The sequence below is a fragment of the Drosophila virilis genome, chromosome 2 (genome assembly GCF_030788295.1).
Source record: "Drosophila virilis strain 15010-1051.87 chromosome 2, Dvir_AGI_RSII-ME, whole genome shotgun sequence".
Taxonomy (NCBI): Eukaryota; Metazoa; Arthropoda; class Insecta; order Diptera; family Drosophilidae; genus Drosophila; species Drosophila virilis.
In genome coordinates, this window is record NC_091544.1 from 26445664 (window position 1) to 26462082 (window position 16419).

Consider the following 16419-nt stretch of genomic DNA (forward strand, 5'->3'; position numbering starts at 1 on the left):
AGTAACAGTTTCTCTATAAAGTGCCCCCGCACGAAAAATAATAGCAAAAGTAGAAAAAAAAAATTCCGTTGCATTTAAAGTGAAATGTTTTTAAGCAAAAAATAAAAACAATTTGATTGACAAAAATGTTGTATTATAATTGCCAGCAATTAATTCAAATGCATTAACAAACGCATTTTCCAACTGTGCGTGTGCATCCGCAAGGACCATATGGAAGTGTGGAAAATGCACATGGAAGCAAATAGAAGGAAAAGGAAAATATGACGCTGAAAAATCTCTTGCATTTCGCCATTTGGAGGACAAGGTCAACGGCGTGCAAAGAGAGTCCGGAGCCCAGTTCAGCAGGGAGCCGCCCGATTGCACACGGCTCACAACTTCGCTCTCCCATAGCCAGCACTCTTGCGCTTTCCCTGACCCTCTCCCTCTCTCTCTCTCACGCTCTTTCCCTCCTTTCTCCTGGCCTGTAGCTTGCGCCCACGCTTTGGCATTTCACATCCTTGGGCCGCGTGGGCGTCGCCAGCTGTTGAGCTGCATGTGCTGCTGCTCCTGCGGCTGCCACACTTCCTATGCCTCTTCCCGCTCTCGGCTGTCTCCTTCAATTAGTTGGCGGTAACAGCTGCATGCCACATGCGCCACGGCGCAGCCCATTCACTTAACAGGGCGGTCAAATAGCTTTCCCAAGCTCCATGTCAATTGCAACTTGATAGCCACTCGACACTAATTGCATCCTGGTCAGCACATTTATCTACATCTGTTAAGCTGGCCATGTATCTATAGATACATAACTATTTATCAGTCAATTCTATCTACCGATGGATATGTACATATCATTTACTTAGATTCACATCTATCTAGCTATTTACAAGAATAGACACTTATGCCCAACCATCTATATATATAAATATGTATGTTTGTATCTATAGATACATGTTTTTTTTAAATACATAGCTATGTATATATATTTATATATTTCTCTATGTAAACGTAAATCTATAGATAATTTATAAAAAATGTATCGATCTTTCTTCACGTTCATCTATATATGTATATCTGTCCATATATACATCTCTATCTATCGTTGAGTATACATAGATATATTTCTATCTATCTACATGTATTTATATATATCTATAGATACAAATCTGCCTTTCTATGTATCTATACATAAATATCTATATATGTACATATGTATACATTTCTATCTATCGATGAATATGCATAGATACATATCTATCTATCTAAAGATACATTTGTATACATACATAGTTGTTTATCGTTCTATGCACTTGAATATCCCTGGATACATATGTATCTATCTATCTTTCTACCTGTATATCTATAGATAAATGTCGGTCTATGTACATATGTATGCATTTCGGTCTATAAATTTATATGTATCTTTTTGCATATATCTTAAGATACCTATTCCATTCTATCTATTTACCTATTAATCAGTACATAAACTATCTGTAGATAGTTATTATCTATGCACGTACATATATATGTACATGCTTATCTGTACATAGTTATTTATGTATCTCTCCTTTAGTTTAATCTTTTTAAAGTAAATACTCATGAGCTGTTTTTCAGGGCTTCTCAGTATGCCGCATTTATTAATCTGGAGCTGCCCCAAACGCAAGTAATTGATTTATCTTTCCGCAGTTTCGCACACTTCGTTTCTTTCTCTCACACCCTCACACCTCGCAAATTGGTAAAAATTCGGTCACAACAGTTATGTATGTATGTGAGTATATAAATACCTACACACACACACATACATATATACCAACTGCATGCTCGGTATACAGATTGTATGCACACATATGCACAGGTTCTTTAGCGCGTACTTGCCTGTTGCATGTGCTTGCATTCGACTGCCAATAGATGGCGCTAAGTAATAGAAGAAGCTTGAGCAAAAGCTTAGCCAATGCATGAACCGGGCAAGAGTGCTAAAGCTTTCATTTGGGCAGCTCGCAGTGCGTGCGCTCGCACGCATTGAGTGTAAATAAAAACTACTCAATTGAAAACTATTCAGGATATGATAACGGTAAAGGAAATCTGTAGGTGGAGAACAAGTACTTAATAATAAAGTATGTAATGGCAATAAAAGCTCAATGACTCGCACGCAATGCGTAGCTCAAATTCTCAGCATGATTGAAAAATTGCCAGCGGAAATAATTCAGAAGGAAAGGTCACTTCCGTGGGCGTATTTGATGTACTGTCAGGGCCAACAGGACAACTAGATAAATTGGCAAATTGATAAAGAAACGTGAGTTCGCTGCAAGTGGCAAGCGGCAAGCGGCATGTGGCAGCTGCTGCTGTTACAATTGTGACAGGGAAAACTGACCACATGTCAATGCAAAGTAACTTCAAAGCGTCGAAATGATGGCTAGCCGTTACACTGAGAGAAAATGGACTAAAACGCTTGAATACATTTCATTCGGAATTAATACTAGAGTCCATTATTTCTGCTAAAAATTGTTTAGATATTGCCTTTCCTCCAAATATGTTCAATATGTTTCCGCCCATGTAAGCTTTGTGGTGAGAATGTTTTAAACCTTGCGAAAATGTATTAAATAAATAAATACAATCATTTTTGGTACAATATTTCTTGAATTAAGAAATTTTGAATTGACAATGTAAAGAATAGTTTTTCGAATAGCAAGCTTTTTTTACAATTTTGATAAAGTCGAAATAGAAAATTGTAAAAAAAAGCTTTACGTGATTCAAAACTAAAACTTACTTAAAATAAGAGTAAAGTATTCACAATAGACGTACAACATCTTAGCTTAAATTGAGTACAGCATGTGACTTGAGGGATTTTCCGGCTAAAGAAAAGTTCTTGAAATAAGAATTTGATTCTCAGATTGTACTCGCTTTTTAGACTTCAGCAACATTTCGACTTGAAATAAGCGTAAAATATTCACAATAGACGAACCACACATGTCTTAAATTAAGCCTTTAAGAGTTTTGGGTCTAAAAGGAAGATCTTGGATTAAGAATTTGATTCTGGGTTGAAGATAACTTAAACGGAACTGCATTTAGATAACCTTTTGGCAATTTGTACTCGATTCCCAGTTTTCTTTTTCGCTCAGTGTAGGGTGGGGTCAATGGGGCGTGACAGCAGGTTAACGACTGGCAATTGCGACAATAATTTCGCATTCGCATAACGACAAATGTGCAAAATGCTGTTCGATGCGTTGTAATTGAAAATTCATGAGCGAATAGTTGGCTGCGGTTTGCCAATATTCAAATGACAATTAGATGCATTGTCCGGCCGCAGTCCATGTGTGAGCGTGTGCGTGCGCGTGTGTGTGTGTGTGTTGTGAGGCCACGCCCACTCAATAAAACAGTTGTGGCCTCCCACAAATAATGGCACAGAATGTGTGCAGCATTTAATTGCCAAAACAGAGACGTCGTTGACCCACGGCAAAGGTAAGGCTAATATTCAAATCGAAATTTCAATTTTGTGCATTTAACACACTGCGCAAAATTGTTAGCAATAATTCAAATACTATTTAAATACAAATTGAAAGAAATTCTAGGCAGCGCTTTTACTGATTGCGAGCATCTATTATGCTATGTGACGTTTCCCGCTCAAATTAATTTCCAAAGATCTATATGAAAAATCATTTTCGAAGCGATTTGGGAAATTCCACCCGCAACAGTGGTAAATTGGCGGAAAACGTTTGCATGTTTATTTATCAGTCTCAAAATCATTTTCAAAGATTTTTGAGAACATTTATTTTATGTGTGCCACGGACAAGGCCGGGCTATACACGCTAGTATATATATATATGTCGGAACAGAGAAATCACTTTCTTTGCAATTAGGCATACTGGCAGTACAGCAAGTCCCGAGTGTCGTTATAGTCACAAAATAATTATATTTTTAGGAGCGAGCACGTCTGTTCTCTATGACTTCCACTTTTAGAATGAATAATTTTCATCGTCCTCGAGCATACTACTCATGCTCTTGTCATTCTATATTCTTCTCTGACTTTTAGTACTGTTAGTGAACATTCAACACTATAGCAAACTGGACGTTATACAACACACTCGGGCCATGCTCGGCAGAGACTATCTTTTTTGTCTCACACCATGCTTTCAGTAGCAACCCTAATACAAGTAGGACAGTTATGTTAAATAGCAGTACCTTCTGTCAAATTCTCTGATTCTTACTAACACTTAATCGTTAGCATTCAAAATAATACTCACAATAATTTATTGGATACACGACACGGCCTTCCTGACATTTCACACGTCCTCGTGTGTACATTTCGCTTAGATCATGCCATAGTCAAAATTGTTGGGTAAAATTTATTAGTCATTACTTTACTTTAAGAATAGCTTTACAAACAGCAGTATCATCGGTCATTGTAGGTTTTATTTTTTTTTTTATTTTTTTTTTTTTTTTTTTTTTTTTTTTTTTTTTGTTGTTGTTCTGTCATCACACGTCTATAGGCTCTTGCTGCCCAGCAACGATAACATGGAGCGGATCCATACAGGTCTTTCAACCTCTGACCCCCGCCATAATATCACCCGCTTCAGCACGCCATGATCGAGCACTTGTGCACGGCGTGAGTATTATGGTGCGGTCTTAGCCATCGTGTATGAGCCCAACCGCACTCTCTCTTAGTGCCACAGTGTCTTGAGCAATGTCCTCAACATTGTCACACTCATCATCTCTCAAATCTATCAACTCCTCCGATACATTGTTGCTTGGAAAAGCTCGCAAATACTCATGTGCATACTTAAACGTGCGCTTACTCGTCAATGACTTTAATAAATATCTGTCTCCATCAAGTATTTCGATTATCTCAAAAGGTCCCTTAAACTTGGGATCTAACTTCGTTTGATTTCGTTCTTCCCTCTTGAGTAGGACATGATCACCAAGCTTATATTTTACAATTTTTGCTTTATTTTTATCAAACCTAGCCTTATCATATTTAGCGTTATTCACCATGTTATCTTTCGCTTGTGCTCTTATTAAATCTTTATCAATTGTTTTTTCATCTGATATTGTTATCATTCCTAACGGCCTTGCCTCTTTACCGATTAGCAATTCTAACGGACTATATTTCGTTACACGATTTGTCGTGCAATTTATTGCCAGCTGTATGTCTTTTAAAGCGTCTTGCCAGGATCGCTGACTACTCTCAACCGCTGTGAGCATGCTCTTCAAGGTGCTCATGACACGCTCTACTTGGCCGTTTGCTCGACTGGCGCCCGTCGCAATCAGGTGTAAACCTATCTTCTGCGAAGAACAAAATTCCCTAAACCTTGTGCTAGCAAAACATTTACCCTGATCAGCTATGATGCGTGCCGGCACTCCGAATAGTGCAACAGTTTCTTTGACTGCCTTAATGCAGTTTTCCGTATTAAGGTTCAGCGTATGTTGAAGGTGAACAAATTTTGTGAATGCATCAACTTGAACTATGATGTACTCTTTTAAGTCGTTTTTGCCACTTAATTTTCCGGTTATATCAATATGCACAGTGTGCCAGGGTATGTCATCTTTAGGAATCGGGTGCATTTCTATTTGTAGCTTACCAGATGGTGGTTTTGACACTCTACAGGTAATGCAATTTTCTACAAACTTTTTCACATACTTAGACATCTTCTCGAACCAGTAGTTGGCATACATTTTGTCTAGAGTTTTCTTCCACCCTAAATGCATTATGGCTTCGTGAACATTGTTAATGACTGACCATCTAAAGGCTCTAGGTATTACAGGCAAACATTTTGTGCTGCCATTTCTTTGAATCCTTCGATATAATACTCCTGCTCTCAATTCGTACGACGCTGAGATAGCTTCTCCCATCTTATGGTTTCGCAATTTTAAGGTTATGGAAGCAATGTCAGAATCTCGTTGCTGTTCGGCTAGAAGCCAATCGTCGGTTATCTCAGCTAGGTTTATGTGCATTTCAACCGTTTTCGCTGAGGATTTATAATCAGTAGGCAACGGATTGCGCGAGAAAAAATCAGCATGTAACATGCGTTCTCCCTTCCTGTATTCAATGCTGAAATCAAATGATTGCAGATATGCCCACCATCTATGTACCCTTGGGGTAAGGTTAATTTTTTTGATACTTGCTTTCAGGGAGTTGCAATCTGTATGCACAATAAATTTTTGACCATGTAAATAATGGCGGAAGTGTCTTACTGCGTTGTAAACTGCGAGGGTCTCAAGCTCGTATGAATGATATTTTGCTTCAGCCATTGTCGTACATTTGCTGTAATATTCAATGACTCTGGGTCTATTTTCTATCTTGTGCATTAAAATAGCACCATATCCAATAGAACTTGCGTCTGTATGTAATTCAATTGGCTTTAGTGGATCGAAAATTGTCAAAACGGAGTCATTAGTCAAAATTGATACGATTTTTTGACGAATTTCCTCATATTCCGGCTTCCAGACAAATTTATTATTCTTGGAGGTGAGATTATATAAAGCTTTCATCTGCTCAGAAAATTTTGGTACGAATTGCCTAAAATACGAGGCTAGGCCTATGAATTGTCGCACCTGCGTTACTGACTGCGGTGACGGCAATTCGGCCAACGCTTGTATCTTGCGTGGATTTGGTCGAATTTGACCCGCTTCAACCAAGTATCCTAAATATTCTATGCTTGTTTTCAAGAACGAGCATTTTGTAATGTTAAATGAGAATCCAGCTCTAGACAAGTTTTCCAAGACCGTTTGTAGCCTTTCAAGTGCCTCTTCCTTTGTCTTCGCTAGAATTAACACGTCATCTATATAGACGATGGCATACGTTTGAGCCAAATCACCCAATGCTCTCACGATTGCGCGCTGGAAAATCGAGGAAGCATTTTTTAATCCAAAAGGCATGGCCAAAAATTCATACTGTCCTTCTGGCGTGACAAAAGCAGTGCGCTCGATAGAGTCTGGGTGTATTGGAACTTGGTAAAAACCACTTGCCATGTCTAAACTGGAGAAATATTTGCCTTCACTCAGTCTATTAATTTGATCAGAAATCAAAGGCAGCGGATATTTGTCAGCGACCGTATTAGCATTCAGTTCCCGATAATCGACACATAGTCGATCGGTTCCATTTTTCTTTCTTACCATCAGCATTGGGCTTGCAAATGGAGAGCAACTAGGACGTATAACGTTTGCGTCTAACAATTCTTTTACTTTATTTCGCACGACTTCTTTTTCTTCTATGCTTAACCTATACGGACGCCTTTGTACAGTTTTATTTGGGTCAAGCAGGCGGATTTCAAGTTCACCCGTAGTCACTCGCGTTTGAGGAATACCCTCAATAAATTTATCAGCATAGTTTTGCAATAATTCTAGCAGACGATTCTTATCAGTGTTGCTTAATGCTCTATCGTTATTCAGATGCTCTACGTAACTTATATCTGGCACTTTTATTAGTACATCAACAGTTTTGGTTTTGTACATTTCAAATTTGTCGGCCTCGATGGAGACTCCAAAGCCTAATCCGAGTATATCACGGCCTATCAATACATCGTATTTCAAAAACTTATCCATTATTACATGAAATAATATTTCTAAGGAGTACTGATCAATTTTAACAGTAGCCAAGATTTGCATAGTGCTATACACAGGATTTTCTCCAATACCCCTCAAAACTATCAAATTATTAATTCTTTTTCCGGAAAATTTCTCGGCACAACTCTCTCTGATGAGCGTACATTCCGCTCCAGAGTCAAAACAAAATGGAACGAGCTCACCAGATTGACGCAGGATTCCTTTTGGCTCGGACACACAACAGATGTTTATACGCTTGTCATGTGATCCAACACCGCTCGTAGAAACTCCTTTCGTACATGAAGACGCAATGTGGCCAGCATCGCCACATTTGAAGCAGGTAACGGCAGATCGAACTTTAGGTAATGCTGAGTTTTTTGACACGTTGCCTTCTTCATACTTCCTCTTGCGACATTCGACCATTTTGTGTCCGAGGTTTCCACAATGATGACATTTAATGCCATATGTTTTCGATCTCTTGCGATCTGGTTCCATTGGGATATTTGGCTGTAGACCTCCATTTGACCTTCCATAAGCATAGGCCTTCAGATGCTGTTGCATCTCGTCTTGACTTTTAATATTAGTCGTATATAACATACGTTGCAGACTTTTGTCGATTTTCGATGTATGTGCCAAAACAACTGAGACTGCAATTTCCTCCATGTTCGCTGTCTTCCATTTGGATAAAAGTGAGGTCACAAGACGGCTCGCATATACGGAGAGGCATTCGCCATCATTCGGTCGGCCATTAAAAATGTTCATTAAAGTTGCCGCCGATGTTTCCATTCCCACGAAACGTTGCAAAAACAATTCCTTAAAATTTTGCCAGTTCATTCCAGTATAGCATATTTGAGAAAGCCAGGGCGAGGCGCTTCCTTCTAGGGAGCCGCTGAGGGTCATCACCAGTGTACTGCCCTCAATAGGATTATCGTCAAGTATTATGTCCACAGTTTTGCACCAGGCATTTGCATCTGCGCCTGCAATGTCCGGGTTGAACTTTGGCAACGAGATGCTCTTCTTTGTTGAGGATGCTGAATTTGACATCTGCATTGCTTTAATAATCTCAAGAATATTTCGATTTTGAGATTCCAAAAGCTGACGCCACGAATCGTCAGAATTGCCTCGTGGAGGGGCATCGCCTAATCCCACTTCTGATGTCGGAACAGAGAAATCACTTTCTTTGCAATTAGGCATACTGGCAGTACAGCAAGTCCCGAGTGTCGTTATAGTCACAAAATAATTATATTTTTAGGAGCGAGCACGTCTGTTCTCTATGACTTCCACTTTTAGAATGAATAATTTTCATCGTCCTCGAGCATACTACTCATGCTCTTGTCATTCTATATTCTTCTCTGACTTTTAGTACTGTTAGTGAACATTCAACACTATAGCAAACTGGACGTTATACAACACACTCGGGCCATGCTCGGCAGAGACTATCTTTTTTGTCTCACACCATGCTTTCAGTAGCAACCCTAATACAAGTAGGACAGTTATGTTAAATAGCAGTACCTTCTGTCAAATTCTCTGATTCTTACTAACACTTAATCGTTAGCATTCAAAATAATACTCACAATAATTTATTGGATACACGACATATATATATGTATATATCTTTTTAAATTATTTTCAATTTTATTAATAATGTATAATTTATTCTTCTCAGTGTACACTCAAAATATTTATGTTCAGTGTACATTTGTGATTTAGCTCAGTCTTAAATAAATAAATAAGTTTCAAGTAAAACTCAAATTCCAAACAGAAAATTTATGCGCAATGCATTTAGCAATAAAAAGATTATACAATTTCTTTCAGTGTAAGGCATGAAACTCCTCATAATATTGCTGATATTATAATAAAATAAATAAATATTGTAATAGAAGAATTTCTGCATATAGAGAAAGTACTTGTGTTCATATATTTGTAATGTATTATTTGTAATTGTTATGCAATTTCTTTCAGTGTAGAATGCATTTGTTTATATGGCAATTAATGTGTGAAATATTCATGAGATTTTCCATCTAATTACAAGCACTAAATGCAAATTGTGGGTATAAAAACTTCAAACAGTCTACACAAATGTTATCTAGATAGATAGATGGATGGATAGATAGATAGTTGGTCGGATGGTGAGATAAAACCCTATGAAGCGCATAGTCGCAGTTAGTTAGGGGCATATTCCATGGCCATGTCGCAGCGGATGAGAAGGTTCTGCTTTCAGCTGCGTCTCAAGTCGACGCAATTGTTCATTTTGGCCGGTTCGGTGGTGTTGTCGCTGCTCGTGTCGCTGCTCTGCATTGGCTTCACCATACGCTACGAGATGGAGCACGAGGTGGCCAATGTGGGCGACGTGGACTACTGGAAGGATGCGGTATCTGCCGAGCAGAAGCTCTGGTACGACAAGGGCATTGAGGAGCTGAAGCGGGCGCTGCGTGTGCACTCCAAGCGCAGCCAGCCCCAAGATGTGTGGCTGCTAATGATCCATGGCATTGATGCGCCCGCCCTGGCGGCGGCACGTTTCAACGGCTCACAGCATTCGGGCTACATCTGGGATCGATTCCCGCATGCGGCACGGCTGAAGAACAGCTGCAGCTACAGTTCGCCCTGCGATGCGTCGGCCGTTTTCCGTGCCCTCTGGACGGGTGTGCCGCTGGCAGCTGTTCAGCGTATGCGGAGCAACTGCAGCGCGGCGCCCGGCCAGCTGCGCAGCGTGCTGCGTCAGGCCCAGCTGGCGGGCCTGCGGACCGGCTTTGTGACCAATCAACGTCTGACGGGAGCCATGGGCGCGGCTCTGTACGCGGAGGTGGCGCAAAGCAGCTGGGAATGCGATAGCCTGATGCCGGTGGGTGCCATTGAGTCCGGCTGCCAGGATGTGGCCCAGCAGCTTGTCTCAGGTGCAACGGGGCAGGCGTTAAATGTGCTGCTAGGCGGCGGCCGGCAGCTGTTCAATGCCAAAGTGCCCACATATGAGTGGGATCCGTCGGATGAGCTGCTGTGCCGCGCCAGAGCTGGTCGCAATTTGTTGCGCGATTGGCGCAATCAAAAACTGAAAAGCAAGCCCATGCCACGCTTCGAGCTGGTGCAGCATGAACAGGAGCTCAGCTCCATCAATGGCAGCAGCCTGGACTATCTGCTGGGCGTGCTCGCCAATGGGGATTTGAGCGCCAACTACCGGGCGCCCACGCTGCAACTGATGCTAAATCGAACGCTGCAGGTGCTCAGGCGTCCGGGTGTGGGGCATCTGTTAATTGTGGAGCACTATGTGCAGCCGCACATGGATGCCCGGCAGCAGCTGCAGCTGCTCAATGCGACGCTGGCCCGTTTGATGGGCCAAAAGGATCTGCTGACAATGGTGCTGCTCACGAATGGCAATTATCTCAGCTCCAGTCGGGATGTCAGCGAGGAAACGCAGCTGGTCAGCACTTTGAAGGAGTCTCTTCAAGGGCCCGAGTTGCTGTTGCAGCGCAGGCTGCAGCAGTTGCCATCTGAGAGTCTGCTCTTCGCACAGGGTGAGTCATGCTCCGAACCACTTGACTTAAGTCGATGAACCTTTTCTGTTGTTTTACAGGACCCAAGTCCCTGCTCTTCTATGGCGTACACGATGAAACCTATCTGGCTCAGGCTCTGTCCTATGCCCTGGGCATTGATATTTTTGGCAGGCAGCTCTAGGCAGCAGCTAAGCCAAGCCCCACAACAATTTGTGGCTCGCTGGTTCGGTTTACGGTTCGAACGAATGCTCCGTTCTCAAGTTCCCGGCGTGAACCATGCCACAGCTGTTTACACAGGTTTTGCTTAAATACCTTTATTGCAAATACAATTTATTTTCCTAACATCATTTTATTTTTGGAGCATTTGTTTGCAGGAGAAGCAGCAGATTGCAGACGGAGGCATTTCCGATCCTGAAAAGTGTTCAAAACCTTTGTCAGGACGATGAGCTGAGTCAGTCTGGGCATATTCTCCTCTAGTCCGAGAACGAGCCTAACATTTTCATCCGCTAAGCTCTACCCACCTTAGAAATATACATAAATATAGATATGGGGCTTTGGTTTCTTCAGCATAACTCGAAAGGTATAAAAGCTAGACACATTTTTAATGCCTTCCCATAAGTAAATAGCTAAAATTTAAAATTGATGCGCTGAAAATTCGATGAAGCTCGGACTCTATGCAACGAATTTAATCAAGAATGCATTGCCTATGAAGAGGACTTATGGCAAGTAGAATAAGCACAGGCTGTTCAGTTCAGATCCGGTGTGGTTCCCACCCGGTTAATCCCCTTTTTATTTCCATCTGTCCGTCCGTTCTTAATTAGATCGCATTACTTTTATTATAAAGCTCTATGGAAAGAATCGTTTGAAAAAACAGTTTTTGCATAGGAATATATTTTGCTTTCAAGATATTTTTATGAAACTCACCGATTATGAACTTCACAGTTCTCACATATCTGCAAGGGTATTAAATCTGTAGATATGCCAACTTTCTCGATATTCATATTATATTTCCCATGAGCAAAGGCTTATTGACATAGTTTCTTTACTTGTTTTAAGCCAATAAGAAGTCTTCCTTTTTTTTTTGGTAATATTTTTAATGATGATAATGTAAACATTAACTATTTAACTTTATTGAATGCTATAAATCGAATTGTAATTAAGCAACAACATGCTCACTCGCCTCCGCTGGCGCCGCAGCTGCCGTTGACATCGGCAGCATCCAATTGAAATTGGGCGCTGTGGCAACTATCGGTGGCAGCTCCAGTTGCCGATTGACTGTTGTTGCTGCTGCTGCTGCTGCCGTTGCCATTGCTGTTGACGTAGACGTCGATGTGGACGCAATGCGCGGCACAGGACGCAGCACATGGCTGCTGGGTCATTTGACCGGCAGCGGCGGCAGCATATTGTGGGCGACATTCGACAGCTGCCTCAGATGATTCGCATGGACGTACTGAAAGGCCGAGGAGCGCTCCAGCTGCTGGCTGAGATACAGTTCGCCGAGCGAGTAGAAGCGCCGCTGGTCGAATGACTGAAAGGGGAAGCCGCCAAAGCGCTGGCCTCCGCTTGCATAGCTCTTGGACGTGCCCGTTGGATACAAAGTGCAATGCGGTGGGCGTGGCAGCACATAAGGTGCAGCCGCAGCCGCGGGTTGTGCGGGCAAATGTTGCTGCTGCAGCTGCTGCTGTTGATGCAGTTGCTGCTGCTGCTGCTGCTGCTGCTGATGCGCATTAAAAAGCTCCATATTCTTGAGATTATCCAGCATTTGATGCGAAGCCTGATGCTTCTTCAAATAGGCGTAGCTGTAAAGAGCGTGGCATGTACAATTGATGCGAACGAAGCCCGTTGCCGCTTACCGTCGAAAGGATTTGCCGCATTGCTGGCAGGGATAAATGCCATCGCTGGCATCCTCGCCAGGCGACGCCTTGTGGCCAGTCTCTGCTGTGCTGGAGCTGGAGCTGCAGCTGGCGATGGCAGCTTCGCTGGCGCCACCGCTTGACCGCTTTTTGCCGGGCTGCATCTCCGATTTGGGCTTGTGCCAGCGACGATGCGAAGCCAAGTTGGCCGGACAATTGAAAACCTGCAAATGAGGGCTTTAATTAGCTGACGTTAAAGCAAATAAGTGCCAATGACACCAGCTGAAAATAACACTTGAGCTTTGGATTAAGCTTTAAATACTTAGTACTGCTGACCGAGTTGGCTTAAGAGCTTTAAGATTTAGTGTTGCGTATTTGTGCAAATACGATAGCACTAAATTTGCCTAAATACACATGTTCTAATATTTATTTGCTAGGAAAAAACAAATATCTTCCAGATACAATGAACCTTACCGCAACAAATTTTCCAATACCAATTTTATCAGCTTTGAAAAACAGTGTTATGCAACTGTTGTGAAATTAACTAAAATTCACGAACGTGAATACGTATTTTTACGAGTTTTATTAGCTTAAGGTTTTTGAAAAACTGGAAAATAAAGTCAGATATTCGAATAGTTCGCATTCCAAAACATGCAGCTTATATCAAAAAATTGGGTCTGTTCTGAAATCAAATTGACTCTAATTTATTCTGTAGACTTGTACGTGTACATAATTCAATATGTTTATTTTTTGAAAACGGACCTAATTTAACCGAGTTATGATCATTTATAGTTGTATGGAAATGTAATGCTGGTTAAATAGGAATTATTTAGAAATAGTAGTAGTAATAGTTCAATGTTACAGAAGGCTCGAAGCTTCAAAATATTTAGTTGAAAGCTCTTTTAACATTGTAATTGTCAGATGTAGCTTTAAACGCTTTAATCAATTAACAATTAAGCTTAATTTTAGTTTATTTTACTCATGAAATCAGTCTTAAGCCTTAAGCGTGCTGTGAAGCTTTTGTTAATGAAAAATCATTTCAAATTGAAAGCTTATTTAACAGCTTGAAGCGGCTTAACAGGCAGCCTTTATATTATAAACACGGTAATCTACGACTAAGCTTAAAAAAGAAAATGAAAAAAGCTTTTAGAGTTCCACGTCAGCTTTATTTAGTGTAGACGAAAAATCGGACTTAAAGCTGAAAGTTCAGAAATCGAGTACTAAAGAAATCTTACTTAAAGCTCAAAGGGTTCTTCGCAGCTTTTATAGCTTTAAATCAGGTCTCAAAGCTCAACATTTTCTAACTAATGAACTTGGTAAAACTTATGTCGTTTTCAATTTTGCAAGATTAATCCAAAGCTTAGTATTTTAGAGTAGGATGGCAAATCAAACCTTTTCACACTCGGAGCACTTGTACTCGATGTGCACGATGCGTGGACAACGATGCTGGGCCAGCATGAAGGCATCATCGTAGACGGTGCGACAAAGCTGACACATATAGTCGCCAATCTTATTTTCGATGCTGGCCAAGATGGCTTTGGCCTCTTCGGTGATTTCGACGACATTGAAAGCCGGATCAATGTCACCTTTACGCACCACCAGCTCCTCATCGTCGCGCAGCTTGCGTATTATGGTGCCGGAGACGGGACTAATTGTCTCCTCATCGATGGCTGCGTGTTTGCGCAACTTGGTGCGTCTACGCTCTGGCTTGTGTTTGCGCAACAGCGGGGCTTGAGCTGGTGCTGACACTTGAGTGGGATTTGGGAGCGCCGCATTGCCGCCGCTTCCGACGCCGCCGCCACCACTCAAATCCGTATAAACTTTTTCCGGCTGCTCCTCGACGGCGGCTGCTGCAGCCTCTGCTTCCAGTTCGAGGCATTCCTTGGACGACGAGCCAAAGTCACGTTCAAAGAGCTTGGCCAGACCATTGACAGCCTGATGATGCAGCTCCTCATCCTCATAGATCAGCTCATGGCGTTTCAGGGCCTTGGCCTCCAGCTGCTGTGCGGGGCTTTGTTGTGGTGCCAGCTCCACAACATCGTCTTCATCATCATCGTTGCCCAGTATGTCTACAAATACCTCTTCCTCCTCCTCCTCCTCATCCTTCTTCTGCTGCGCCTGCCGCTGCTCCTGTGGCACATCAACGTCGTGGACTTGTATAGTCTCATCCTCCTCGTCGCCATCGCCGTCGCCCTCAGTGTCCGTCGCGTACTCATTGTAGTCATGGGAACTGACAACTGTTTCATCCTCGTCCTCGGTCAATACAATTGTCTCATCCTCCGCGCTGGCTGCTGCTGCTGCTGCTGCTGTTGCGGCTGTTGCTGCTGTCCTGGACACGCTCGATTGACTTGCCGGAATGTGCGCAAAGTTACTTTTTCCGTGAAAATTACTTTTGTCATAGCTCGCCACTCCCTCAAAGCCGCGCAAGCCGTAGCAGCTGCCACCCAATTCCTGCTGCTGTTGCTGCTGCTGGTGAAAATAGCTGGTGGCCGTTGCTGGTGGCTGCTGCATCACCAGCGCAGCATGCGGCCGCCACAGGTAATTCTCCTCGGACATTAATCTCTGCCGCTTGCGCGGCGGCGAGGGCGTCGAAGGCGGTGTAATTGGCACCATATTTGGCGCCGCGCGCAGCGACAGATCCAATGGGGAGAGGACCGAGATTGCCAAACGATGTTGGCTAAATTGCGCAAATGTCTCGTTGATTGCCGGCAATGGGCGGCAATCGGCGTAATGTGCTTGTGGGTGTGGCAGCACGGGAGCAGCCTGGCTCAGTTGGTTCATGTTCAGCATGTTTTACGGTACAGGTCGCAGCACCCTTTGCGTTCTATTTATTTATTTACTTTTTTGCTTAAGCTGGCGAGCTACTTTAATGCTCACTAGATTCTTTTGGTTATTCAAATATTTTCTTTTATATTTTTATAGTTTTACTGTAATTTAATTTGAAATCAATCAAATGAAAATTATTTTATTGAAATGCCCTTTAATCGAAAAAAGAAATTTCCAAACACTTTTTCGCTTTTTAAATTTATTTTTAGAAGTTTATAAAATTTCTGGCTTGAAATTTATACTAACTACAAAATCTTTGAACCACTGAACAGTAAGGATGCTGGTTCGAATCGCAGGCTAGTCCCATTAGGACCATGTGAGTCACGCAAGAAGAAAGACGCTGGTTCGAATCGCAGGCTAGTCGTATAAGGTCGCTGTGAACCACTTAAGAAGAAGGTTCGAATCGCAATTTGCTGAAAACAGAAAACGCCTTTGGGTTCGTCTTCAAAAATATATTTTATATTTATATATTTTATGAGTGTTGCCATCTATTAGGCTTATTTTTAAATGGAATAGGTTTTTATGGAATAATAAAACCGTTTAGCCTGTGACTTGAAGCCTAAGACCGCAGGTCACAGAGATGACATATCTAATATATAAAGATATAAAGCATCTAACTTCATAAAATACTGATATTTTATGTATGAAAATACCTTTTACACAATATTTAATATTCTTTTAACAACATTTATTTATTTGGGATGAAATTGACTATGTTTTTATCAATTTTTTCTTCA

The 16419-nt window shown here is 41.8% G+C and overlaps 2 protein-coding genes across 2 annotated transcripts; one reads left to right on the top strand and one right to left on the bottom strand.

Annotated features, from left to right (window-relative positions):
- Window positions 1-9644: 9644 nt before the first annotated feature.
- On the top strand, window positions 9645-11345 carry Alp13 (Alkaline phosphatase 13). Its single transcript, XM_015170808.3, has 2 exons — window positions 9645-11024; window positions 11084-11345. Exons 1-2 carry the CDS (start codon window positions 9698-9700, stop codon window positions 11182-11184), a joined length of 1428 nt encoding a protein of 475 aa, XP_015026294.1. The 5' UTR covers window positions 9645-9697; the 3' UTR covers window positions 11185-11345.
- Window positions 11346-12096: 751 nt separating this feature from the next.
- nerfin-2 (nervous fingers 2) lies at window positions 12097-15777 on the bottom strand. Its single transcript, XM_032433720.2, has 3 exons — window positions 14249-15777; window positions 12857-13080; window positions 12097-12802 (listed from the first exon to the last, which is right to left on the bottom strand). The coding sequence occupies exons 1-3, from the start codon at window positions 15644-15646 to the stop codon at window positions 12379-12381; spliced, it is 2046 nt and encodes a 681-aa protein (XP_032289611.2). The 5' UTR covers window positions 15647-15777; the 3' UTR covers window positions 12097-12378.
- Between the last annotated feature and the right edge of the window lie 642 nt (window positions 15778-16419).